This window comes from Notolabrus celidotus, chromosome 22 (assembly GCF_009762535.1).
Source record: "Notolabrus celidotus isolate fNotCel1 chromosome 22, fNotCel1.pri, whole genome shotgun sequence".
Lineage (NCBI taxonomy): Eukaryota > Metazoa > Chordata > Actinopteri > Labriformes > Labridae > Notolabrus > Notolabrus celidotus.
In genome coordinates this window covers 3416580-3443615 of record NC_048293.1, presented here as the reverse complement: position 1 = coordinate 3443615, position 27036 = coordinate 3416580, and the positions used below count along the sequence as shown (strand labels likewise).

At 41.0% G+C, this 27036-nt stretch overlaps 3 protein-coding genes across 6 annotated transcripts in view; 1 reads left to right on the top strand and 2 right to left on the bottom strand.

The window, feature by feature from the left end:
* LOC117805995 (otoferlin-like) overlaps window positions 1-14465 on the bottom strand; it is a 21863-nt gene extending 7398 nt beyond the window's left edge. Inside the window, exons 1-25 of the mRNA XM_034674642.1 lie at window positions 14036-14465; window positions 12038-12312; window positions 11696-11790; window positions 10054-10149; window positions 8887-8957; window positions 8357-8480; window positions 8204-8258; window positions 7960-8091; window positions 7766-7828; window positions 7568-7652; window positions 7320-7479; window positions 6991-7177; window positions 6668-6854; window positions 6332-6555; window positions 4845-4953; window positions 3965-4142; window positions 3697-3817; window positions 3503-3603; window positions 3309-3399; window positions 3097-3213; window positions 2838-2990; window positions 2560-2749; window positions 2286-2410; window positions 1114-1248; window positions 50-211 (exon numbers count right to left, since the gene is read on the bottom strand). Coding sequence (XP_034530533.1) covers window positions 50-211; window positions 1114-1248; window positions 2286-2410; window positions 2560-2749; window positions 2838-2990; window positions 3097-3213; window positions 3309-3399; window positions 3503-3603; window positions 3697-3817; window positions 3965-4142; window positions 4845-4953; window positions 6332-6555; window positions 6668-6854; window positions 6991-7177; window positions 7320-7479; window positions 7568-7652; window positions 7766-7828; window positions 7960-8091; window positions 8204-8258; window positions 8357-8480; window positions 8887-8932 — 2745 coding nt within the window. The 5' untranslated portion in view covers window positions 8933-8957; window positions 10054-10149; window positions 11696-11790; window positions 12038-12312; window positions 14036-14465. The remainder of the gene's footprint in view (window positions 1-49; window positions 212-1113; window positions 1249-2285; window positions 2411-2559; window positions 2750-2837; window positions 2991-3096; window positions 3214-3308; window positions 3400-3502; window positions 3604-3696; window positions 3818-3964; window positions 4143-4844; window positions 4954-6331; window positions 6556-6667; window positions 6855-6990; window positions 7178-7319; window positions 7480-7567; window positions 7653-7765; window positions 7829-7959; window positions 8092-8203; window positions 8259-8356; window positions 8481-8886; window positions 8958-10053; window positions 10150-11695; window positions 11791-12037; window positions 12313-14035) is intronic.
* On the top strand, window positions 14095-22429 carry LOC117805996 (ensconsin-like). 4 transcript variants are annotated; one of them, XM_034674644.1, is made up of 17 exons: window positions 14095-14612; window positions 15712-15760; window positions 16019-16290; window positions 17997-18101; window positions 18278-18352; window positions 18461-18624; window positions 18715-18814; window positions 18958-19074; window positions 19304-19434; window positions 19590-19723; window positions 19816-20054; window positions 20134-20299; window positions 20375-20543; window positions 20687-20791; window positions 20898-20948; window positions 21089-21317; window positions 21586-22429. In XM_034674644.1, the coding sequence occupies exons 3-17, from the start codon at window positions 16167-16169 to the stop codon at window positions 21594-21596; spliced, it is 1920 nt and encodes a 639-aa protein (XP_034530535.1). In that variant the 5' UTR covers window positions 14095-14612; window positions 15712-15760; window positions 16019-16166; the 3' UTR covers window positions 21597-22429. The 4 variants fall into 4 exon arrangements, with proteins under 4 accessions (XP_034530535.1, XP_034530534.1, XP_034530536.1 ...); XM_034674643.1 differs by having other exon boundaries at window positions 16013-16290; XM_034674645.1 differs by having other exon boundaries at window positions 15712-15821; window positions 16013-16290.
* Window positions 22289-27036, bottom strand: LOC117805997 (vacuolar protein 8-like). Its single transcript, XM_034674647.1, has 13 exons — window positions 26779-27036; window positions 26372-26491; window positions 25504-25623; window positions 25227-25346; window positions 25003-25122; window positions 24681-24889; window positions 24557-24602; window positions 24367-24491; window positions 24134-24277; window positions 23932-24046; window positions 23094-23228; window positions 22866-22991; window positions 22289-22724 (listed from the first exon to the last, which is right to left on the bottom strand). Exons 1-13 carry the CDS (start codon window positions 26975-26977, stop codon window positions 22570-22572), a joined length of 1734 nt encoding a protein of 577 aa, XP_034530538.1. The 5' UTR covers window positions 26978-27036; the 3' UTR covers window positions 22289-22569.

Here is a 27036-nt window from a genome sequence, read left to right as displayed (position 1 = left end):
ACGACATGATCCGACTTTAAAGAGCATCATCTGTGTCTAACAGCCTAACCTGAAGCAGCTCAAAGGCTGCCAGCATTTCTCCCGCAGTGCAGTTCCCGCGGTAGATCTGATAGTACTCCAGCTGGGGAGGGAAGCGTGGTGGACCATAGTGCTCGTCCGCCATCTTGACAACAGGCTTTGCAAATGTTCTGCCCATGAAGTCTGCTTTACCCTGGAAGTATAACCGTATATTAACTTAGAGACACATGCTGGGATAAATCAATTCTGGTTGAATATTTGAAAGAATGGTCCTTTTAGCCTACCATATCCATCCATCAGTGTTTGAAATACAATGGCCTTAGTGTACAATAATTCATTAGTCCTATCAGTGCCCAGAAACATGGCTTTAGATGCACATGTTTCTGGGCAGATAACATAAAAAGTAAAAAGATAAAAGAGCCCAGGAGAGCAAAATAAACAAAAGCAGCATCCCTAAAATAACCAGTGAACTGCAAAACAGACATACACTGTATGTAGTGTACAAACAGGTTTAAAAATCTCTCTTGCAGTTAGTGGTTATGGAGAGTTCTTGTTCGTGAACATACAAAGAGCACAAGACTTTACTTAAAGGAATGCAACAGGTGTAAGACGATGAAAGAGGGTCCATCTGTCATTATGGATTCATCTTATTCCTCTTGCATGCCTTTTAATGCAAACTACTCTGCACACGTTATAGTGCTTCTACAGGATATCAAGCCATCAGAATCCACACTCTACTTATCCGAAGGGTCATCCAAAACAAAGGTGTTATTGCCAGGAACAAATATGAAATAGACAGTCAGCAAAAGCATTCTTTCAAATATGATTCATATCAGATTTAAACACAACATCAACTCTACAGTTAAGCTTCAAAAGGGAGAACCCATTATTGAGGGTGTATCTCACATGGGTTTTAGTCTCATTAGTGGCTGTGAAGTCTTACATTTCAGGTTTAAGACAGGCAGACTCTTAAATTACAAGGCTGAGAAGGATTGAGGATTGCTATCTAGAAACTGAAGCTGTGTGGAGGTACACTGTTTGCTCGCATTAATACAAAGTGACAAAGAGACATCTATATTTCAAAACAACCCTTACCACTGTGTCTTGGTCATAGAGTTCAATGACGATTATAGGAGGGTCATCCCTCAGCTCGCTGGCCTCTCCGAACAACTCCACGTTTTCAAAGACCAAGAGCTGGTCCCAGGTGGGGCATAGAGTCTCAGCCAGGACCTGGAAAGAAGCATAGTGTTTGGATCTTAGATTATCAGTTCCAATTAATTTATTTCAATTCAATTTGCTTTATTGGCATGAACAAAGACATGTTACTGCCAAAGCACATAAGATTCATACACATACATTACATATGTATTCATTACATATTATATACATTACTTATATATTCATTACATACTATATATGTTACATATTTGATAAGCATTAATGAACGATGGTGTCACCCATACAGCATATCTCAATGTCCTCACTTGATGCGGTTTGCTCATAAAACCTTCACCTATAATCAGATGTTATGGGATGGTGCGTCCCTCAGGCTGTGACAGGCTGACACATATTTAGCAGCCAGAGGAGCTGCTGACCCTTCCCCCAGGAGAACTGACAGTTTCTCTTCTGGGGTTAATGTTGGGAAGTTTGGTACTATTGTAGTCATTTTCCTGTAGTGGGAATCTCTTAGTAAAGAGAACTTGCTACAGTGGAGGAGGAAGTGCATCTCTGTCTCTATGTCCCCTGTAGAGCAGTGAGCACATAGACGCTCCTCTCTGGGCAGCCATGTCTGTCTGTGTCTCCCTGTCTCTATAGCCAGGTGGTGGTCACTCAGCCTGTATTTGGTCAGGATACGTCTTTGTTTTGTATCTCTGACACTGTACAGATATTCAGATCATTTATAATCACGGTTTAGGGTCAAATAACAATTCATTCTACTTTAGGTCTTTGTTTGGTTTCTCCAGTGATCTAAGTACAGATCTTTGGAGTGCTTCATGATGAGTTTCATTTGGTTGTGTTTTGGATCAGTGCTGATGGGAGTCTGGCTGATTAGCTTCCTCACCAGCTGACTAAGGGGACAGTTTTCAGGGTTCAGCTCTTGGGTTTTTAGTGTCTTGTTAGTTTAGAGTCTTTTGGGCTTACATTTAGATGTGTCCAAATGTGAATAAAGATAAATTGAGATTTAAAATGATAAAAGATGTTTCTCTTATTAGATCATATATTGGGATGATGGCTGGCTTAAACAAAAGCTTCTTTGCTGCTCTCACCTCAGTGACCTGGGTTTGTGTTGAGAAGAAGACTCTTGCAAAGGGATCAGACAGACCGGTGCTGTCAGCAGCAAACAGGCTGCGAGCCTGGTACATGTGGACCCTCAGCTGGAAGATCTGTTTCACTGTGGATGAAGATGCTCAGAAATGATTCAATAAGTCCATGGTGGATGAGGAATTTTAAATTTGACCTATTTTATATGAGTCAAAACAACTTTTCTTCATTGTGTGTAAAGTTGGGATGAGAGAAATATTTGAAAGCTGACGATCTTACTCATGTAGGTGAGGCTGATGGGAGGTGAGCATGGCAGACCAGGTCCTTTGGACAACTTGTTTTCCTCAAATCCATTGGGCAGGCCGCTCAGGTAGTCTTTGCGGTGTCTGGTCAGACCCAACCACAGATAGATCTCTAACTTGGACTGAACTGTCCATCCAGCAGGTCCAAAACCTTTCTTACCGGGGATCTTAAATACATGAGGAGGAAAATACTCATGTTTAGAGGCAAACAAGCAGATTAAAGCAAATCTGATTAGATCATCAAACAACACTCACCCTCAGAAAGATTGTCTTGACTTTGCCACAGTCCTTCCCTGTCTCCTCCTCTACACTGGAAAAAAGGATATCTTTGGAAGGAACACGCGCGTATGCAATGCGCTTCCCGTTACTGATCATCCAAATGAAAACATCAGGAACGCTGTGTTGAGGCTGCAACAAAAACAAATGCCCATATTACACGCGAGATAAACACAAGGAAATATGCACAAACATGCAACACAAACTTGATTATCAGACATAATGATGTCAATCTTACTTCATCAGCCAGGAAGCGCAGCTTAAAGAGGAAGTTCTGAGCCAGCTTGATTTTATCTCTCACTGTACTTTTCTTCACCTGCGTCCTCATGGTTTTAGCTTGCTGGCCGATACTCTCCTAGAGTCAGAGAGAGCCCAGCATTTAGAGACAGTTCAAGTAACAACAATAATAAGTTAGAAAGAAAAAGCATTGCATGTTTTTCGTTGACGTACCATTTCTGACATGCACAGCTTCAGTCTCTCTCTGTCCAGTTTGGTTCTTCCGGACTGGTTCTGGTCTTTGTTTGCTAGCTCAAGGAACTGACTGAAAAAAAGGAGATCTCAGTCAGTGTTAAAGTCTTTATCACTTTATCATGTCACTTTTATTCCTTTTTTAAAATATGTGGTTTAAGTTTGTATCCACAGACTTGCAGCCCTGGCTCAGCTCTTCCAGGACCCCTCTCAGGCGGCGCTCAGGATACGTCTTCTCTGTCTTGATGATCTCCTGCACGTCATTCAGTCCATCCTCCTGTAGCAGCAATACAAGAAGTTGAGGATCACTCAATAACACCTCGTTCTGTCTGTTTAATGATCAGCTTTTAAACTCATTAATATAGCTTGCCAGTTTATCTGCAATTTTATCTATGATGTTGGCGTTGTACAGCCGTCTTCTCTGATCCTGCCAGTAACTCTTGATGTAAATACACGGCTTCCTCTCAAAATACGGCAGGTGGAAGTAGTTTCTGGGGATACAGATAGAGATCACATTTATTAACAGTAAAATAATGACTTCACTGCAAAAATAAAAAAAGATATTTGGCAAAACAGATTAGGCATTCTTTGTTCTTGTTGTTCTGTCACTCTACATTGATGATATTTTCTGCACTGACCGATCAGTGATGACGGGTTTCATTGGAGGACTAATTGCCACTGAAGTCAGGTCCCCATCATCATCTATCTCATCCTCACTGGAGTTGTGGATCAGCTCAGTTTCCTCTTCGTCACCGTCTTTCTTCTTCCCCTTGGTTTTTGGCTGGGCAATCCCATCAATCTCATTTCCATAGTAACCTGGTGCACAGTAAAAAATGTTACAACTCAAATCTTTTGGCGTTCTGCACCCCTAGCTTGTGAAGGTGAAAATACTTGATTGGCAAAACTTCAAGACAAGGCTACTGTGAATCATGTGATCATAAGAAACACTTTTGGACTGTATTTTTTGCACTACAGTGTAAACCTTTTAGATATTCCTGAAATGGTCTTTACAGCTTCTACGTGATTCATTTTGCTGAAACTTCCCTTAAAGCTGCATTTGGTAGTATTGGGGTAAAAAAAACTGTACTTATTTTGTGCTGTGTTTGGTAAAAAAAGTCATAACATCCATCAACAGCCATCAATAAATTAGGTAATTTGACATTATGGTGAGATCTCTGTGTTTTCCTATGCCTCTGTATCCAACAATCTACAAATTCCAATTGCTCCTGTCAGCTCTGACAAATAAGAACCACTCTCCTGATTGGTGGTCCTCCCACATTGTCCTGATTGAGTTAGCACTACGATGTGTTTGTGGGCGGGGCTTACAGGAACAGAGAGGGTGGAGAGAGGTGAAGTGAGAGGGAAATCTGGTGTGGAGGTGTAGTGTTGACATTCGGAATCTCTCCCTGAACTGTATATATTCCAGGACTACAAACCACAGCTTTAAGTGAGATATTTAATTTGAGCCCTATAATGGGAAAATTCTGAAATCAGTAAACTGTAAGAATTCAAAAATACCTATGGTAACCTCAAAGTTGATAGGCTTATCTCCAATCTTCCTGTCGATCATTGTCGCCTCCAGGAAAGACCCAAAAAGGAAAAACTCTTCAACCTTCCCGGTGGCAGTCTGTGAAAAGATGAACAAGAGGGAGTGACTTAATTTGAGTGGACAGAGTCGGTTTGTTTTCATGCACAGTAAAGTCGAGCTACTGTTAGCTCGTTTAGGACATTTGATTACACTACTGTCCTAATCCTAATACTGTTGTCAATTAGGCACAAGAAATCTTGAAGGACTCTTCTCATGTTCTTTATTCAGAATATGAATTATTGTCCTCTGGAAGACGTTCAGAGTGAGCAGATATAAAAGTCTGTGCTTCAAGCTCTGCTTCCTCCCTACTTCATCACTCTACTCAACAAACAATCTGCACCAACATAATGCTCTAGTATGAGTATGATGGTTCACTTACTCTGCACTAATGTTAATATGACATTGCTTTTTACTTCCACACTGGTATCTTATTGGTATTTATTGTATTATTGGTATTTGTTGTGTGATTGGTATGCCACAGTGACATAGTTTCTTATCTTGACAGTGGGCATGTTATTGTATATTGGTATGATGAATGAATGTATTGTTTGTGAGCAGCACTGCACTTATGTCCATGACAAATTTCCCCCCGGGGACAATAAAGTGTATGTTATCTTATCTTGTCTTATCTTATCTTATCTTATCTTATCTAATCCGGGTACACAAGCACCGATGAGATTCAATTTAATGACAGAATTATGTCAGCCTTTGCAAAAGGTGGCAACATGCTTCTGGTTGAACTATTATCACATACCAAAACAACTGACATACAAGTTAGCAGGAGGTTAACTAGTTTTATATCGACCCAGCATGCAAACTCTGGAGCATGCGCACAACACCTACGCTAGTTTGATGCCAATTGCAGTGTGCTCATACAAGAGAAAATCGAGCCCCAAACTCATTATCCTGGTAGGTATATTTTAAACTTCATGTCAACAGATTAGTCCGACTTCAACAATTAGACTTCAGCTGGACTGATATGTTTACATGTATTTAAAAAGTCCAGTTTTAGTCCGTTAACGCATTAAATAGCTTATTTTAACATCATGTAAACACACTGACTGTCTTGATTGATTCAAAGTCAGAAACAAAATGTTGATGTCTGTCACTCTATGATGACATGTAAAGTAATGCAGTGGTGCTGACAACCCTGTAATTTAAGATGTTGATCAGGTCAGACTGAATCCCAGAGGATTTGGGAGTTAAGGTCTCATTATGCTCTGTTGAAGTTACTGTGTGACCTTCTTTGTCATCCAACAAAGAGAAGCCTCATTGAAGCAATCTAAATGTTAATAATGCACCAGATGGGCTAAACACAAACAATTAATAATTCACAGTAACCCGCAGCACAATGACCTGTCAGCAGGAGTAACAATGGGCTAACTCTGCATGGCTGCCCATCCAGGCAGGGACCCACCTCTGAGATGTTGGGTACTCCCTCCAGCTGCACATCTGTGGAGCAGGAAATGTCAGGAGAGGAGGTGTCCAGGATCTCTACGCCGAGGCCGATGAGCAGACGGGCCCTGAAGGACACTCCCTCCCCGAGCCCCTCGTTTAACTCCTGGTACTCATCCATCAGGGTGTAAGTACGAGTGGAGCCGTACATGTTGACCCAGGCGGGTCCAAGCGTTGGCAGGAAGCCTGAGAGATACAGATAATTACAATAGCTCTTCTCCACCTCAAAATATTGTTCAAGAAATTTAAGAACAAGAGCTTTCAGGGAACTATTTAAAAAGTCCAAATGATACAACACCTTTGTCCCCATCATTTGAAATCGTCCGCAAGTCCAGGAAGTGTGTCCCAATGGCAACATCATTCACTTTATCTGAGTCACGGATCTGGATTTTCATGCGCTTGCACAAGGGTGGAAACATCTCCGTGAAAACAATTTGCTCATTCCAGATGGGCTCGTAGCAGCTCTTTTGAACTGACGTTTTCCCCTGCAATCATACATGACAAACATGTAGATTTAAATCAACTCAGAAGTGGTGATGTCATTGATATCAATATTCTGACCTGACTAAGATAAAGTTGACAAGAAACACAGGGAAGTGTGGAGTCTGTGGTGCGACTAACCTTCTGCCCAGCAAACAGTACTTGGACATAAGGATCCACCAAGTCCTTATTTTCTCCTATAAAGGCCTTTTTGACGTTAGCCATGATGCTGGTGTTCATTCTGGGGAGTCCCTCGGCTCTGTAGATCTTCAGGTAATAACGAGCCCACTGCCGTTCTGCAGGCACCCCCTCTGGTAGTAAGAGGTTTCTGAAGGACAAAGTGGAGATGATGAGACAAGATGATAAAGGAGATTCTGCAGTATTATATTTATCCCTGCAGTCACATAAAGTTAATCGCGGAGTTATTTCATCCCATTATCCTTGGTGATAGTTTAGAAGTTAGCAGTTACCCCTCTATGTCATCTTCATCTGATTCATTGGCCTTGTGGGGGGTCTTTATAGTGTCTCCTTTGGCTACAACTGCAATATCACACTTAACGTAGCCTTTACAGCCCGCTGTGATGTCTTCAGGGTCCGACAGCAGCGCCCACTTGTGGTAAAACTGATGATCTACAGGACAGAAATGAAGACAATATCATTGGAATATCATTGTTAGCATTTATAATAACCCAGCAGAGTTTCTCTGATTGTTCTTTACCAGCCTGGGAGTAGATTGTGCCGACATCCAGCTTAAAGGTTCCAACCAGTGTCCCACTACGCAGCAGATTTTTGGAGTGAATCACCTAAGGGTTGGTTCAAGGATACAACACATTGCAACATTATACACTCTGGTCTGAAGCTTACAAGTACAAAGTAAGAATCTGTTTTGAGTAAAGCTGTTAGGAGTTTAACTTACAGAAACTTTCAGGATTTTGTCGAACATCACATCTGGAGGGACGTGGAAGTCGAACACAAAATACTGGAAAGAAGAACAAGTGCGTGCAAAACTGTCAGCATCAAGCATATATGTTGGAGGATACTAAATGCTTTTTGCAAAACTAGAGGAGAGAACTTTATTTAGTTGTTTTTTTTAGTTGATGGCGGACTCACTTCATTGTAGTACGGACAGTTGGTCGATTCCTTCATCGAGGTGTACTTTTTGTCTTCTCCAATCTCCACACAGACCATGGGATCCATGTTCAGTCCAATCAGCTGCCTCGCTTCAATCACTGTCACACTGACCTGAAATTAAATAATCAGGTTATTAAAATAGTTACAAACTAAATATGTTCCAGTAAACATTCAGACAATAACTGATCAGAAGTTAATCAGCAGAAAGATTAAAAATAGATACCTGGTAGTCTACTGGTCTTCCAGAGCTGGGCTCCATCTTTATGTCTGGCTTTGATCTGTGGAGATTGAAGTGTCAGGCATAATGCGTCATATTCAGGCAGCCTCAATATATTAACAATTAACACAAACTATTAAAAGACAGATGCAGACTTACCTTTTATTGGATACATTGGTGGTGACGGCTGTGACTGAGGCCAGTGAGATGGTGTCGGGATCTGGGCCTCCCATGAACATGCCATCACGATCCAGGTTCTCTGTTTCCAGAATAGCCGGTTCATCTGGAGATAATAATGAAGCAACATGATAAAGATTGATTGTATTCAACTCTAAGTATTTGAAAATGATGACAGTGAAAGACAAAGTATGAAAAGTAAGATGGCCGTTTGTCACTTTCAAGAGAAGCTAGAAGGTAGACTACTGTAGTATTTGTGAATACTTTTACATAAGTCTACAACAGGTTGGTAAATAAAAGGAATACAAATATATAAATAAACAATTAAGATCATTTAAAGGTCGACTAAAAAGTACAGACAGTTAGCTGACAGTATTTTCAGGATTAGAATAACTGTAAAGGGAATGTGTGTTTTCAAAAGAAGCAGTGGGTCATCACAGGTTTCTAATATCAGCCATGATTTCCTCTCCTAAACAAACTAATCCTCTGTCATCCATCTTAGCCACTGATACCTCCATGTTTGTCCTCCTTGTGTCCTCTGTGCTTACTGCGCTTCATGGCTCAAAGCAATTTGTTGCGTGCTCTGTGAAAGAAAATTGAAGTGATTTCATAATTCAGAAACTTTGTCACACCATCACTTTCACTGTGAATATGCTACTTTCAATAAACTATGTAACTTCAAAAGATGACTAATATTTCATGCATGTAGGTCTCATTTTCTGTGCATGTCAGATCCTAATTTCATTTATCAACAAGAGCCCTAAACCAAAAAAGGAAGAGTGTAAAACCACTGCACACATGACTGCACTGATGTAACCCCTCCACAATGTCCTCAAGAGAGAAGGAGGCCACCAAGTGATTACTAACACACAAAGTCTAAAAGAGCAAATGGAAAATTCATCAATTATTGAGCGAAATGAAAACAACTGATCGATGATTACATGTTAAAGTGAAACAATACAATTCAGCATGTGCTCTCCAATCACTTTAATAAGGGTGCCTGTTTGCTACCACACCCGGTTCAGCCTTCCAATAAGGCTTTTAATTATTCAAATCAGCTGACCTTAACGCATCAATTAAAGAGGATACATTTCACCGGCATTGTGAAAAATAATACACCTAAAATAATTAATGTGCAGTAATTAATCAGCAAATTCCACTTTTCATTAAAGTTGAAAGTTAAAATGTAAAAGGGTTTTAATTTGCTAGCATGATCAAAGGTTCTATCAGATATTTCCAGGATCAGCATTGTTTTAAGTTAAACTCAAATGACACTTCCTTTTTCTTGAGTTGTTGCATTACCCTTTTTAGAATATGCACCATATCTAAAAAACATGCAACAGTCCTTTAAATTGTTTAATATATATATATACACACAAAATCTACAATATAATAAAACATATTTTCTGTCATCTTATTGAAAAGCAAGACTCAACAAGTTTGGAATTAACAAAAAGCAGGACAGCAAAAAAACTGCTCAGGATGCAGAAATCTAAGTATTAATCTAATAACCTGCTCAACATTTAAACATATGTAAACAGGAAGCCCTTCACCATAGACACAATCTTAGAAGTTTGCAGAAAAATGTTGAGGCCTGAATACCAAGCTTTGCCTCTCACCTCTGATCTTTGCAGAGCATGATTTTGCAGAAAGAATAATACCAATGTAATAACACGTACCATACAAGAAAATGATGCTCTTGTCCCCCTCCTCCAAGAGGTCTCCTGTAAGGAAAACAGCAACTTCTTTTGTTTTCTCTGCCACGGAAGAAACACCTACATGAAGATTTTAGACATTACACAGCGGTAAGAATACAGCCACAAAGTAAAGTTGCACAGAAAAGAATTTGGTTCGTCCAGGTCTGAAGTTGGGCAGGAGTGATGTGATACCCCAATGAATAGTGCATGAGTGTTGAACCCGAGACTGGTAACTATAACTAGGGACTGCTGAGAGACGTCACTGTGAGCAGATCTGCCAATCCACAGACTGAGTACAAAATTCATGAAAGTATAACAATATCTTTGTTAAATCCTGAATCACTTTGCAGGGAAGATGCAGTTTTTACATGCAGACCAGGGGTCAACTGAAATAATCTGAAATAATCTATCTGATCATCTAGCTGTGATTATGTAGTGCTTCTGCATGATGGACCTGAGCAAGAACAAAAGTGGTGTTGTTGTTCATTAGCATTAAAGTTTTAGCATGCTTGAATAAGAGTTTTGCATTGAGCATATCTTTGACTTTTTAACATTAAAGCAGCTCTTCAGAATATGTAAGCATGTGGTTATCGATAAATTGCCATGTCACTAGTGTCACCAGTGATAGGATGTCATTGAAGTAAACAAAATGTCAGCCCAGCCCGGCTGAAAGAATGCTTCCTTTTAATATTTTAAAAGGTTTCTGCTTCAACTGGGACTGGGTGCTGACACACTGTCTGCATGGAATCACCAAACGGTGTCACAACCTATTTTGCAGGGGCCTTGTATTTGAGTTTCTTTCATGTGTGGGCCTCAAGGTTTAAGAATGGAGCTACATTTTGAATTCTTGACAAGTGCTGCTGACATGATATGATAAAAAATGAACAAACAAGAAATAATAAAGGAAAGGGGTTTGATGTATTTCCAACCTAAGCAAAGTGTTGAATGAATGCGTAATGATGCTGGATTTTGCTGAGTTGTTGCATGCTTTAACAGCCTCTCAATGCGAATTCTTCTATTGAACGCCAAAGTACAACTCATCATCTCATCAATTACACATACAGCCAGTCTGTAAGCCATACGTCAAAGTCTAAAGTTGCTGGTATCCGATGAAACAAGACTGTAAATTATTTAAGCGTTCCAGTCAGTGTTGCATGCAGCATCCTCATTATGTTAAGGTATCAGTGTTCACAACAAATAAATAGATTTTGCAAGGAGGTAATAACAGGGCAACATATTTTCAGTATTATTAACTAGAGGAAATAATGTCATGTTTTACCTACTTATAGAAATAATAGCTCTCTGTGTCCAAGGAAAGAAACATCAACAAACATTTGATTGATGTGTTTTTGAATATACTGCTTTACTTTATGCAATTCATTTCTTTATATAGAGGTGTCACAAAAGAAGCATCCTTTTTCTGCGCTCTCAGCTGGAAGTGTGTAACACTCCCAATGACACCAACCTGACCTCTCTCTGTGCTGAGGGATTCTGCCCTTAATTACATGATTCAGTACCAGCTACAAGGGGTTGAGGAGGTGTCCTTGATCCTCCAGGGAAGGCCAGTAACCATGTCACCAATCGTGCAGAGTTACTGGCTGCTCCTGTAGGCTAATATACCAACCTCATTCTGAGATGGGTGTTGTCATCAAATGCAACTTTAAACACTTTAAGGTTGACATCAGTCACCACATCGGTGTGCCATGGTGGATTTCTGGTCTGGTAAAGAAGAAAAAGTATAAGTTGCATTAAGAAATGTGTGTGCAACCTTACTACATCAAAGAATTGTACAGATGAGCTGTCTCAGGAGCAATATGTCATCTCAGAATATAAAAATAGAACATTAATGCACTGCAGCAAGAGATATGATTGTTTAGATAGTATGCATGAGTAGGCAACCTAGCCCTTAAATTGACACCTTTGACAATGTTCTTTTAGGTGAACCACAGAATGACTTGATACCAACCATGCAATCCTATCCCATGTAGGTCCAGTGTCCAAAGCCCTTTTTTGGCTGTTGGTTGTAGGCGGGTTATCACCATCTTTCTTTGTGCTCCAGTGACTATGCGGGCACACCACCTGACTACGGTGTAGTGTATCCTTATGACACAATTCAGTCTCTCTGATGGGGGAGTTTGGCAAGCTTCACTGGTGAAACACTGCCGGACCTCATTGTTATTGTTGAAGCCGGGGAGGGCTTTGTACCAGGCAGCAAGCACGTAGTGGCCAGGTGGATCTGACCTGAAATGAACCCAGGGAATTTACATGTTTTTTATCATTCAAGACTGAATGCTTAGATTTGTTATGCTATGGTTACTTTTATTTTATATTCCAAAAGAAGGAAAGGCATAAATACTTTTACAAATGTTATATTCTATTCATCATAGACTGTATAAACATGCCATAGTTACTGCAAGGCCTACCTGTTGTGGTCAGATAAATAAATGAGAGCTCCACCTGCTGGCCAAAGAGTGTCAACGCTTCTGGTTGCACATAGCTTTTAAAGCTGCTGTTGGTAGTCACAGACAACATCTGTTCAGAGAGAGGGACTTCGAATGTCAACACTATCTCTCCCGACCAGATTTCCTCTTAGCCCCCCAACCATAGACTGTATAAATAATGGACGTAGTATCCGTGACGTCACCCATCTGTTCCTGAGTGCTGTTTTGAAGCCAATCGACGGCGGCAGCCATATTGGGAATGCAGAACTCAACCAGGCATAGTGTGAGGTAAAGAGACGAGTTTGAGCCTCCTGGCCAACAGCTATGTGTTCCCGACCGAAAGTCAAGTCAGTCATGTCCTTATTTGGGCAAAAACTCGTAATCTTAATATCTTCTGAACCGTCGTGTTAGAAAAAAATTCACCCCCCGTACAGTGTGTGCTGATAGAGAGATTAGCTACGAAGAGCCAAGCTGTTTTTTGTACCAGACTGTAAACATGTTTATTAATGCTGCAAAGATCGTCTTTTTTGAATTGGTGTCTATGTGGTTTCCGGTGTTTCTGCAGCCGGCCTCAAGCGGATTCTCTATGAATTTTAGCTTATAACACTTGCGCATGGGCTTCATAGTTTGAGACCGGAGGTTGCCGCTTGCCCCCAACACAGATTGGCGTGTGCAGCCATGATAGTGCCGGACTCATAACCATAGACTGTATATATAGTGGACAGCGTCGCTACGCCTTTTCCCATTGAATGGTTTTGAAGCCAAACTATCCCATTCCAGAATGCTGACATCTTGTCGTTTTCTGCAGCCAGAGTCTGGGCAGTAGGGAATTTGTATGTTTTCACGGTAATGAGCTCCGCCCTACAGCGTACGGTCACGAGGTCCTACAGAGTTTCTCTCTACAGCAGCTGTCAATCAAAGCAAACCCGGATGTAAAACCCCGTTTTTTAACCTCTAATAACGAAAAATAAACTTTTCAGAAAAAAGAGGCCTTGAACACAAAACAGTCAAATACTAACTACATATCACCACAGCATACGGATGTGAGAAACATTCGTACCACGTGTATTTATTTTTTAAAGTTTGACATCAGCCCCATTCAAATGAATGGGGGAGACGGAGTTTTGACCTATACTGCAGCCAGCCACCAGGGGGAGCAGCTTTTGTGGCAGCCTCACTTGCGTCCATTTTTTTTTTACAGTCTATGCTCATAACCAATTGGAGGACGTAGTAGGGGCCGCCCCTTAACCAATCAGGACAGAGGATTGGAGATTAGCTCTGATTGGTCCGTCATAAAGGGAACGAGGGGAATAATAACTTTGCTTGATACAAAGGCATTGGAAAACGCAGAGATTTTAGCAATAGTCTCAAATTACTCCACTTACAGATGAGTACTGATGGGCATTATGACCTTTTCTCCAAACACAGCAGAAAAAAAAGTAACGTTTTTCACACCATTCCTACCAACAGCAGCTTTAACATCACAGACTGTGTAAACATACCATAGTTACTGCAAGGCCTACCTGTTGTGGTCAGATAAATAAATGAGAGCTCCACCTGCTGGCCAAAGAGTGTCGACGCTTCTGGTTGCACGTAGTTTTCATTTGTAGCTGGAATGCTAAACCTGTTTGAATCAAACTTATCTCATAGTTTATTCACTGTCCACTGTAATAAAGCGACCAATATCCCCTTGAGTAAACTAGCTCTCTAGCACACTTTCAGACTAGCTATTGCTGCCACTAAACTGACTACTACTGTTTCTTTTGTTTCAAACTCGTTCAGAAGCAGTCTGTTATTTGCTCATAGTCTTTGAAAACGAAAAAGAGTCTAGTAAATGTGTGTACCATCCAGGAGTCACTGTTCTGACCTTTGTGTTAATGTTTGATTAGTTCAGTATTTCGCTTGATTCAACCGGATTCAACTAGTGCTGTCTACGTCCCACGCGCGTGCAGTGACGCAGCGTATTAACAGATTTACCGTAAAGCTGAAAGGCGCAGTGAAAATGTTGCTGACAACAATAAACCAGCTTGTGTCTCCAAAGGTTATTCTCAGACTATGAGACAAACATAACGCTTGATGATGAGTCTTAGCACCAACATGGTAAGTTAAACACCAAAGTTTATCATGTACAGAGGATTATCAGTTTAGTTATTTTGTGTTGGAGCATGTACCAATGTTTGTTGTTGTAGCTATTTTTTATCTCTCAAAATCTTTGGAAATATTTTTTTCAAACAAGTCCTAAAGGGAAGATTAAACAAGATATCTTTATCTGTAATGTTCAACTCTCTTGAAAAGAATGGAGCCTTTAAAGCGACATGTGAGACTTTCCTGGGCAGGCACGATATCAGAAACGTGGTTTAATCCAATGTCACACCCTGTTCTCCTTCCATGTGTTTGTACTTGTGATAAAATGGGAACATTGACAGTAGTTCTGCATATAAAATTGAATTTTATGGGGATTTTCTTTAAACTGTATTCAAATAAATAAAGTCAAACAAAAGGGAACTATAGATGGATGATGTGACAAATTTACATTTTTTAAAAGTCCTTATCCAAGCCTATACTGCTTCATTGTTCTAGAATAAGAGAAATATTAATAACTTTTCTTAATATTTGTGTATAGCTGAACTAATAATGTTTCTCAATTTTACAGATTTTTCAGTAGTGAAGAAAATGTGTTTTAATTATGTATGCAATAGCAATTTATGTGAATGATTGATCCTTTAGGTCGATCCCATTAAGCACTGGGTGGCTATTTTAGTCAAAATAGGGCACTAGTGCAACTAAATGTGGCTTTACACTCAACATCAGATCAATCAAATAGATTAATGTATAACTTCATTTGGGAACAGAAAAGAAAACTTCTAATTTGTCACTAAATATAAACAATTGTTTTCCCCCAAAAGTGGATGTATGTTTATATAAATAAAGCTATTTAAAAGGCAAGGCTGACTTCAGCTGTCTTCTGGAAAGAAAGACTTCCACCTAGTGGTCATACCATTTTATTCATTGAGTTAGTCATTGGGGAAAAAATCTATATAAATATTTAAACGGCTCATCTAATGAGGACACTGCCTCAATCAGAGAGAGTTAATGTCCATGTGATGTATGTCACTGAGTATTACAGCACTGTTGTCATGGTAAATATTCATGAGGACAGGCTTTCAGCTTTGCTTCCAATTTTTTTTTCTGTCTCCAGGAAACGCTGCATCCTTTTGGCCACTTCCATCTCGTGAGCAGGCAGCATGGTGGGGGACTTAAAGTGACACAGCTATATTATGTGAAAGTAAAGCAGAGCAGCCCACAGGGGTGAGATCTTTAAAGGGGGGAGTTGCCTTTTTATAGACAGGATCAGAATCTCTCCAGACTGTCCTAACCTTAAAGGAGACAGGAGTTAATTTGTGGGCAGCCCTGCTTTAATTCATTGCAAAACCATTAGACAGGGATAAAACTGGATGCTTTGTTTTCACGCTTTTCTCTTTATTTAATGGTTTGCTAAGGCACAGATGGACAAGCAGCTGATGCAGAGGGTAGTTCCTTTCACGGCGCACTTGCAAGGCGAGGACCCGAAGGCATCTTGAAATAGAAATTCAAAGGAGGAGGAGGAGAAGAAGGAGGAGAGAAAGGAGGGGGGTTTAGAGTGAGAGCATTGGCATGCCAGGCTCAATCCCCAGCATGGCTGTGCAGAAGAAGAGTGTCATCCCTCCATCGCAGGGACCACTTTCTACACGTACAATAGAGAATCAGAAGAAGAGGAATGGATCTGAGAGAACAGGAGGTAAGTGGCTTTTACCCCACTCTCGTTGTTAAGATCTGTATTGTGTTGGTTCAAAAGAAGCCTTTACCAGACTGCCTGTAGATCAGTACAGCATCATCTGATCATACAGATGACGCATTAACAGAAGATATAGAGGCATCATTTATGACTCTGTGATATAGCATTATTACATAATTTGATGACAGATTACATAATACACAGAATAAGCAGCTTACTGTTATTGTTTAACCCTAAAGGAATACATCCTTGTGATGTTTTTCCCCTCCTCTGCTCTGATGCCTATTACTCATCGGTCTCGTGGAGAGCTTTTATGTGTTCGTCTCTTTAAAGCTTGTTTCAGTTATTTCCATGAGCACTGATCAGGTGCTAGTATGTTTGCTACGCCTTTTTGTACACAGGCTGATAATAATGGCTATTTCATCTAGCGATGCCCACAAGGCCATCTCCTTTCAAAACAGCCACTTTTTAGGATAGTGCTGTCAAATCTAGATGTAGTAATAAATAGAATTGTGTGTTTGTGAACATATTAGAATATGAAGTCAGCATCCAATGTGTTAATATGAAAAATACAACCATAAGGGGGGTAGGGTTCAGGGTTTTGTCAAATGTGCTAGCAGCTTTCTCCCCTTTTTTCCCCAGATTTTTTTGGGGGTTATTTTTAAACGTATCTTTATAATAATAATAATATTAATAATAATAATAATAATAATAATAATAATAATAATAATAATAATAATAATACATTTTATTTAAAAGCGCCTTTCTTAACACTCAAGGCTTCTTTACAGAGGGATTAAAATAGAATAAAATAAAATAAAATAATTAAAAACAACAAGCAAAGTAACACCAAGTTAAAAATGAAGCAGTGGAAATTAAACAGAGAATGCAGATGACTTTTGAGTTTTGATTTGTAGAGGGTTAGAGAGTCAATATTTCTGATGTCTGGTGGGAGTGAATTCCAGAGTTGGGGAGCAGAGCGACATGCTGTCCATGGTGCTTTGAAAGTGTGCAGTTTAAATCTGTGTAATGTACTGGAGAAATAGAGCATATCCATATCTCAAGCCCTCCTCCTCGCCTCTGTCCTCTTTAAACTTCATTCAATTTCATACTCATAAAAATAATTAAACCCTGGAGTACAAGAGGCAGGTGCCAGAAGTCTGGTTTGTTCAGTAGAAGGGGAGAATGGTGAAAGTTGTCCTGGCCAAAAGAGGCAACAGAACAGTCTACCGTTTCCAACAAAGAGCAGCCAGACATCCAAACACAACACAAGATAGATGATTTTAATACATTAGAAACATAGAATAAGAAGTAAACATGCCTGCAACAATCATAAATGTATCAGGTAGAGCATCTACAGCCACGTGTGTCTGCCTCCAAGTCATTCAAAAGAAGCACTCTTAAAAACATCCAAAGAGACTAACACCAAAAGTTTTTGGTTCTTTTGAGATTCCGTCTAAGTAAAGGGAGCATCAAACTTCAATTCCCCTTTCCTCAGTTCAGTTCTCACCTTTGGAACAGACCAATAAATAGTTCCTAGTACCCAAGAGCATAAGATCCTGTACTCTTCTGTCTGATGTAGGAAGCAGACCTAAGAATAGTCCACGTGCATAACAAAGAAGACTACCCAACACATTCGTAGTGCAAACAGTGATGAGTGAGAGCTTTAAAAGAAGTGATGAAGCAGCGGTTTTGTTCTTCACTTTCAGACGATGGCACCTGTATCAAAACAAATTCACAGACAAAGAAAACAGTCTGCTCTGTCAACAAGTCTCCACAAATGTGCAACACAACGTCTGCGCGGGCAGCTGCAGGTTTGACACATCTCTTTACATCCATCCTTTTCATTGTGCTGCGGTAATAAAAGAACAGTATTGATTTAAAGATTCAGAGGATATCCCTTTAGGGACTGTCTGAACTTTTTTTAAATGTTTGATATCAACAATAGAGTCTTTGTATTTAACTACAAAGCTGCTTTTTGAATTCTTAGCGGCAAATGGACAAAATATTGATGAGAGGCTGAAAGCAGCCCGAGAACGAAGAGAGGAGCACCAGAAGCTGCTTGGTGAGTGAGCCCCTCACTGTCAATGCATTGTCCTCAATTTAGAAAAAACAATTAACATACATAACCGATCACTCTATTTATACTGCTTCACTTTCGATCTCGCCTCAGCCTCTCGGGAGCTGAGCAGGTTGGAGCGGGAGCAGCGAGCCCGGCGGTACTATGAACAACAGCTGCAGCAGCGCAAGAAGAAACTCCTGGAGCAGAGGCTCAAAGAGGAGAGGAGGCGTGCTGCTGTGGAAGAGAAGCGCAAGCAGAGACTGAGGGAGGAGAAGGTGAGTTTGGACGGTTGGATACTAGAAATTATTTTTAGTGATGCTTCCACCCCTCTGGATTGAACTCTGAGGCTTGTTTCCTGAATGAAGGAGCGGTATGAATCTGCAGTGCGTAGGACGCTGGAGAAGAGCCAAAGAGCCCAACTGAACCTCAGTCAGAACTCAAGAGGGAGGAAGCTCACCAAGAACGGTGAGTGTACATGAAGTGCTTTCTTTTTCCCTCTTTTTTTCTTTACTCAATCTTTCCTATCACTTCTGTATCTTAACACACAAATTCTTGCTTTATCTTCTGTCTCTGCACCCCCTAAACCTTTACACTTATCAATACGCTAGTTCCACGTCGCTTACCCCTGACACCATGGGAGAAGAATCTGGTCAGTCGGCTCCTGACACCTACATGCTCTTTTCTGGCCAGGAGCAAGAGTGCTGCTTGTCAGTCAGGAGAAGAAGGTACTCGACCCCTACGATAACAGACTGCACCAAGTTCGCTTGAATATAAGAGCAATGCAGTGCTAATGTAGGGCAATGAAAGCTACAACTAACCTCTCTGAGCTCTTTTTTTTAGACTAACGCTGCTCATCTCTCTCTCTGTTCACATTTCCATGGTTGTTTCCTCCATTTTTTACCTTAATTGGGACATAAATCACTCTCTCAGTTGTCCATATTTGTCGCCGTGCAGTTTCATTCCACTCCATGAATACCACCAACTCCACCCCCACCCCTAAAAAACCACAGCACCACTCTGGTTCAGTCCAGCACAGGCCATCTGCTTCACCCAGTCCAAGCAGCAGAAGCACCAATCTGGCACAGGTAACTGGCACAGCTGTTCTCCTGGTCTCACTTTCATTGAATTTTAATATTTTAAGGGATTTTTTGAGGCTTTACTTTTCAAATTTAAGGACAAAATGAAGGAAAACTGGTCTAAAGAAGTAAGAGAACTTTTCCTTTCCTTTTTTTTTTTAAAGCTCAAAACAGCAAGACGGCAAGACACCAAGAAGAAGTCACACAGCCCCTCTAGTCCTAAATCGCCTGCTGTAAGAAGCAGTGTGAAACCAGCCAAAGTAACACAAAGTAGAACAGCCTCCCCTTCACCTGAACGGTAGGTAAAATCTCACTGACCAACATTCCTGACACAGTGAGAGTAATCTATACAAAGTGGGTCATCCCTCCTCTGCTGCTCCTCTCTTAAAGGAGCCCCCGAAGATCAATCAGCCGGCACTCGACCCCGCTGCAGCTGGAGCTCCCGTCGGTCCCAGAGGAGGATGTTGCTGTTTGTAGCTCTGCCCTCGCTCCTGGTAACTCCAGGCCTGTGAGGACGCCAGCAGAAGGTCAGCAAGAAATAGTGAAAGATGGAAACCCACGAGGGAGTCCATGTTCGAACCTGCCCGACAAAGAGGCTGAAGCAGTAACCAGGACAGCAAGGGATGGAAGTAAGCTGGAGAGAGGCTCATAAAAACAGAGCAGAATTAAAGTTGTGTTGTAGATGTATCATTGAGTGTTTTTCTTCAGGTCCTCCTCATACAGCTCAAAATCCTCCTGAGGTCACATCCAGGCCCTCAGGCGGGACCACAGACCCAGAAGCGGCCTCGCGACTCCTGGCTGAGAAAAGAAGAGTGGCCCGATTACAACGGGAGAGAGAGGAGCAGGAGCGTCTGCAAAGGGAGGAGGCCGAGAGGTAAAAAAGCACCTGTGAGACAGAAACACTTTCACAGTTAGACGATAGAGCTGGTTCTTAAAAATGTCTGTTTAGGCGGAGTCGGGAGGAACTGGAGCGCAGGAGGGCAGAAGAGCGAGCAAGACAGCAGGCCGAAGCTCAACGTCTCGTAGAGGAGAAGAAGAGGAGGGAGGAAGAGGAGCAGAGACGAGCCGAGGAAGAGAGAGCTCAGGCTATGAGGGAAGCTGCCCTTCTGCAGAAACAGGCAAGACAGCCCGACACTACTTATCAGTGCATGGTGTAAATACAGAGGGAGCCAAACCTGCACATACAGGCAGCCATGGTGATGCTTGTTTGTTTTCCTTTCAGAGGAGAATTCTCTGATTTGATATTCTTTTGTTTACGCAGAGAGAGGAAGAACAAGCCAAAGAAAAGGCAAAAGCAGAGCAGCTGAAACAAGAGCGAGAACTCCTCGCACAGAAAGAGGAGGCAGCACGACAAGTCAGGAAAAAGGTGACAAGTTTGAAAAATTAATTTAAAAAGTTGTCTTATTTTAGAGACCAAATTTTTACATAAAGCCAACCATGACCAAACTTTACAAAAAGCTGTTTTTTTCCAGAGACTTGAGGAGATCATGCGGAGAACCAGGAGGACAGATTCTCCAGATACAGTGAGTGTTTCTTTAAAAATACCTCACCCTTGGGCTTTCATGACGCAGGTCCAGTATTCACTGATAACTTACCAGATCCACTTCTGAGAGCTAAACAGCTTGTCCTTGACTAAGTCGGTTAATACCCTTTTCAAACACAGAAAACTGTGCAGGGAGGGATCCAGCCAAATGAAGCTGAACCAAAAGAAAACACACAGCCTGTGCACAATGGCACTATAGAAGATGCTGTTAAGCTGCCCGTGGGGACGAAGACCTCACCGCTCGGGCTGACCAATGAGGAGGACATGGTACCTGTCGTGGCCTTCAAAGAGCGCAGGTCTCTCAGGACTCTGACAGGCCTGGAAGAAATCCAGACTCACCAACGAGCAGGTGAGAAACAGTTAGTCCTCTACTCTGCTAATCTGGAGAAGGAAAACTAAACTGCAAGAATGAACACTCAGGATACGTCAGCATGAGATTTAAAGTTAGACCCATGTCACATGTGGTCAGTAGACTCTTCAGAGGAGCTGTCATGTCCTCTACCTTTCTGTACAGTTCATAGAGAACACTGAAGCTGCATCCTAAGTGTTGTACTTAAACTTCTCTGAGACATTCTTTTGTTACATTAATTTTGGTCTCCCTCTTCTGTATTTTTCAGAGGTCATCTGAGAATCTGCAAAGCGACCGGTGCGTTTCAAAGACTTGGTTGTTAGAGCTGTGATTTCTCTGTGCCAAACAGAAACCCCTGCAGCACAGTCACTTCGCTGCCTGCCCTCCCGCACCTTGACAGCGCATGTAAAACTACAGCCTTTCCTCTCACTGAGGACGTCAGCATTTGGTCACCTTTCTGTGTGTGAGCAGCAGCAGCACAAATGTTGGAGAAGTTATTTATGACTTTAAGTACAGCAGGTCTATACAGTAATAATGACTATCTAATAATTGTAGATGTAGATCGTGGTGATGATAGTTTGCTGGCATATACAGTATTTCTGTTGCCTCTGAAATACTAGCCATTCCAACAGTCACAACATACGTCAGCCATACGCTTTTTGCTTATTCCTGATATTTCTTGCTATGTAAGCACTTTTCCTTCCTCAGTTCTGTCACTGTGGAATTAGAATAGCACGAGTGGCTGTTTGCCCGGCGAACACACGACTTTAGGTCGTAACTTCCTGTCTTACCCTTTGATTGTGTGAAGTATAGCAATCACATATTTCAAGGCTGCTATGGAACTTAGTTTCCAAAGACTTTGCTTCTGTTTGTGAGTCTTTTAGAGAGAAGAAAATGCACAAAGCATTTATTGCACTGACGGTTGCTTTGTATGATATTGTGCAATCACTTTACAAAGAAAGTTTGAGGCGTAGAAGTTCAGTACATTTATTAGAATAAAAAAGAAAGATGTATCCAATTCTGAATATTTGATCCTTTGGTTTAAGTATTGCTTATACCTATGACTTGTTATAATATCTGCCATATTCAAATAAAGTTGATACTATGCCACACTTCTGCCTTGTTTTTACTGATTTGTTGCCTGTAAATATAAAAAATGGACGAATAAATACATTAAAGACATGAGTTAAAAATGCTCCTCGACGATACAGTGCATGGATAAAATGAACTAGCACAGTTGACCCTGCACATCTCAGTGTTCTCCCTGAGAAAGCAAAGGGTTAACAGAAGATGGAGAAAGAGGCTGAATCATCTGCAGCAGCCGCCTGGTTTCCTCCGTCTGCGCATGCACCCTCCAGAGCTGAACCTCCAACTCACTGTCTGCCAGCAGGGCAGAAAAGTCGCCATCTGCAGAGGAGGAGAGTAGAGAACAGGATCAGACCTGCTGAACTCCACAGCTGGTTCATTTGAAATCATCCACACACATCTATAATAAGATGCTGCATTAACCCCAGCTGCTGCATAGGAAGATGTATAACAATTACAAACCTTTCTTGAGGTTGAGTGTTGTAACTATAGCAAGGTGCTGGAACTTAACATCTTTATTAGTCATAAACACGAGCAGGTACTTCATCGTGTCGATGTAGTGAGGTCTCAGCAGCTGAGTCATCTCCTCTAGGTGAACAGCATCAAAACAAACAGCATTATATTTCAGACGCATTAATAAAACACAGATTTATTATCTTGTGTTTATGTTTTGTCCGTGCAAAGCATTACCAGTCATTTCTAGTTTACTGATGATGGCAGCACTGTTGTATGACAGCTGAGGATTTTGTGTTTGTGCAGATAACTTCACCAGGCCTGAGACTTGTTCTGATGTTACAGCCATGGATACTTTGGAATTAAGTTGATCTGAAAAAGAAGAAAAAGTTAAAGATGATGAACACTACACATATAAATAAATACATACTCTTCTCTCTGTTAATTCTCCTTTCTTGCCCCATGCTAATACAGGGGAGTAGGGCCAGGTTAACCGCAGAGGAGTGAGCTGTAGCCCAAACAAGCGTCTCACTCTGGCTCTCAATTCAAGGATTCAAGGATTCAAGGTTTTTTATTGTGATACCAATACAAGCTGTCGCATGATATGGAACGAAATTTCGTTTCTCAGGTCCTTCTGCCTTCCCTGTCCACTTTCCTACAAATCTTTAAATACTTTTCTCTCTGTTTTCTCTTTATATTTTTTTCCATATTTGGTGAGTGGATGTGGCGGGTGGGGAGAGCCAGGATGGTTCCAGGATGTCGGCGCTAACTGTTGAGCCTCCCCGAGGTGCCGTAGGCCTAATTCAACGAAACACCGGTAAAGGGAGATGCATGATAATTTCCTGCTTTGGAGGAAATTCTGTAGGTTATGTTTCTAATTGGTCGAGCATAAATGTGAAGGTGGGGAGGTAAAGGGATGGGTTTCTTCACTGAGTACTTATCCTTTCATTAGAGCACAAGTCCCTTGTGTTTATTTGAAATAAACAAGGTTTTTATTTTGTAAGGGTCCACACTGAGTTGCAGATATTTGAGTCCAAGTAGAGAAACAGAACTAATTCACTCCCAGCTCACTCACCCCAGGTCATCAGGTGATTCAAGTGTGATGTCACATGCAACATGGTCTCATCTGACAGGGTGGGGGGCAGAAGGGTGCAGAGGAGTCCTGATAAACACTGACTCTCCACCACAGCCTAGAAAACAATGATTGCATTCAATGGAGCTCAATCGATCACATGTATTATAAAACACAGACATGTGACATGAAGGTCACATATTACAGCCTGTATGTACCTGCTGGCGAATGCCGAGCTGCACAGGTCAGTGATTATCCTGCAGCTGTGTGTGATTATAACAGAGTTTGATGCGTGATGAAGAAGCAGCTGGCTGAGGTCATCCAGCAGGCCTTCACTTACGAGAGCATCCTGAAATCAAAGCAGATCATTGTATGAAAGTATTGGGATTGAAGCAGAATAGTTGTCTGTTGTTGATGCTGCTTTGTGGGGAATCCTACGTGGTTTGGTGTGTGTGTGGAGAGTGCAGACAGGAGTGTTACGGCTGACTCAGGCGAAGATGTTCTCAGCAAAGCCTTCAGAGGCAACACACAATCCAGCTCCATCAGCTGCTCCTGGATCAGAACTACACAAAAAATGAACTGTTATAAATAAATATATGATATTATATTCAATTATATTTAAAATTACCATTCTTTGAGAGAGTTTCAAGACATCTGCATGCTTGGGTTGAATTCTGCAAAAGAAATAAAAAAGGTTCATGTAGCTTGTTCTCCATCAAACTCATCTATAAGCCTCTTGTGTTTGCGAGTACCTTTCTCACTGAGGAAGACATGAGAGTCAGAAGAGACTTTAATAAAAAATGACCCCCCATGCTGAACAGCTTAGGGTGGTGCTCCTCCTCAGCTGCAATGTTACACAGAGCAGTGCAGCTGTGTAACTGAACCACTGAATCTGAAGACTGGAGCAGAAGCACCAGCACAGGGATGGCTCCTGCTTCACATAAGATCCTCGTTGACCAATCTGGGAAAAGATGAGAAAACCTGGGATAATATTTCGAGATCGAAGTCAAGTCCATCAGACCAGCTTCTAGTTATATGAACAGTATACAAAGGTTCCAAGAAAAATGATCCCACCTGACTGTGTAAGGTATAACAGAGCCCATATTGCGTTCTGCTGCACCTTTGGATCGTAGGATTTTGCTAAAGCCAAAAGTGGGATGATTCCATCCACCATGACAGCTTCTCTGCTTGATTCTGTGTGAAAAGAAAAAAAGGACATTTTGAAATTAAATATGAAGCTTAATCCCACTATTACATGATAATAATTAAGACCTGAAGTCCTTGCTGTCTGTACAAACCGGAAGAGGCCAGCATGGCCATGCAGGCACATGAATGACACTGAGCTGTGGCATCACCGGACTGGAACATCTCCATTATGGGCACCAGCATCCCCATTTCAACAACCAACTCTTTGCTCACTGAAAGCAGATTTCATGGACAGTAAATATGACCATCTGATCCACACAAAACACGCTATGAAATGTATATTCATTTTACCAACTTAATCAATCACAGATGACAGGTGAGGGATTATGAATATACAGGAATCAATAATGTGTGATTTTTATCTCTCACCGTTATTCTTTACTAGGAGATTAACCACGGAGAGAGAGGTAGTCTTCTGCACATCAAGGTCAGTGGAGAAAAGTAAGGTCATGACAGGCTCCATGTAGGCCTCTGATAGGGGAGACGTAACTGCAACACACAATCATAAAAGAGTAAAAACCTATTAGATAAAGAAAATTAGGAAAATTTGCACATTTTTATCAGTCAGTTGTATTTATTTACAGCCTAGGTATCAACACAATTACTAAGAATGTTCTCCAAGTTATTCAATTTAAAATTAAAATATTTATACCAGTCTTCCAAAACAGCCAAAATTTGGTTGAGAAATTAAAATATTTTACTGTTGTTTGGTTTGAAATTCAATACCTGGAAGGAATCATCCCATACATGCTTTATCAACCTCAACCTAGCAAGCACAGAAATCTGTAAACTGCCACATTCATGCAAAATGATATGCCCTCATGCCTTTGCATACTACTGGACATAACCTGGACTTATCAATAAAATGATCTGGAAAAAATGAGAAAACTGAACTACAAACAATACAGTCATTTTATATGGGAATAATCCTGCTGTAGTCATACTGAATGGTACTATGATGCAGGATCTCAAAATAAATCCCTTTATGTGTTCTTAATAATGACACTAGAGACCACACACGGCTGGATATTACCTGCCTGGTCTTGCATAAAAGGAGACCGTTGAAATTTGCATGATACTGGTCATACCCGTTAGGGAGCTTATCCTCACAAAGAGTGATGTGATAAACCAGAAGTGTAAACAATACTCTCATTTTCTGTACCACTAATCTGCAAGCAATAGCTATCATAACATTTGTCTGGAGCAACATAAAAATCTGTTTGAATTCTTTACTCACCATGATGGCTGAGGTGTAAATAATACATGGCTGCAGACATTTGTAGATCAGTGTTATCTGAGGTTGCAAGTTTGTTCAGTGCCCGGAGACTATCCGGATTGAGAAACTGTGTTTCATCATCTAAGCATGGGAATAAATGAACAATGATTCATACAATAATGAAAACAGTGTGCTTGAAGTCTGATTTGTATAAATGACTTTTTTTTTCAATGGAAAAAATATATATACATATTTTCTTTTACAATGTTGTCACCTTCTAACTTTCAAATCACAAATCTGCAGCAGCTGTGTAAATATTAGTTACAGAAATATAAAATACAGGTTAACACTGAATGTGTTTCCTCTTCTGAAACAAAGCCACATTGTGCTGTCCACCACAAAGAAAAATGACGGCTGCAAAAACCTACCGCACAAAAGGTGTAGAGAATGTAACTCTGTCGTCCTCTTTCGGAAACTCGTCTCAGGTGTGCTCATGAAGCAGGTGCATTGACACACTTCTCTGAAGATGTCTCTGATAGTCTGCTCAAGGTCTAAGCAGAATGTCCTCAGCTGAGCGATAAACTCTTTGAGCAGTCGGGTGCCATCTCCACAAAAGCCCGAAGCCATGACTGCATCTTGTTTGGAGAGTTTAGACACCTGTCTGCTTTCTGCAGGCTGCTTTTAGA

Excerpts from the sequence above, each read along its gene's own strand:
- LOC117805996 (XM_034674644.1), top strand. The coding sequence starts at position 16,167 with ATGCCAGGCTCAATCCCCAGCATGGCTGTGCAGAAGAAGAGTGTCATC. Across the intron at positions 18,353-18,460 it reads GGAGCACCAGAAGCTGCTTG|CCTCTCGGGAGCTGAGCAGG; the intron begins GTGAGTGAGCCC and ends ATCTCGCCTCAG. Across the intron at positions 18,815-18,957 it reads GAGGAAGCTCACCAAGAACG|TTCCACGTCGCTTACCCCTG; the intron begins GTGAGTGTACAT and ends TCAATACGCTAG.
- LOC117805997 (XM_034674647.1), bottom strand. The coding sequence starts at position 26,977 with ATGGCTTCGGGCTTTTGTGGAGATGGCACCCGACTGCTCAAAGAGTTT. Across the intron at positions 26,492-26,778 it reads TTCTCTACACCTTTTGTGCG|ATGATGAAACACAGTTTCTC; the intron begins GTAGGTTTTTGC and ends TCCCATGCTTAG. Across the intron at positions 22,992-23,093 it reads CAGTAAACTAGAAATGACTG|AGGAGATGACTCAGCTGCTG; the intron begins GTAATGCTTTGC and ends CTGTTCACCTAG.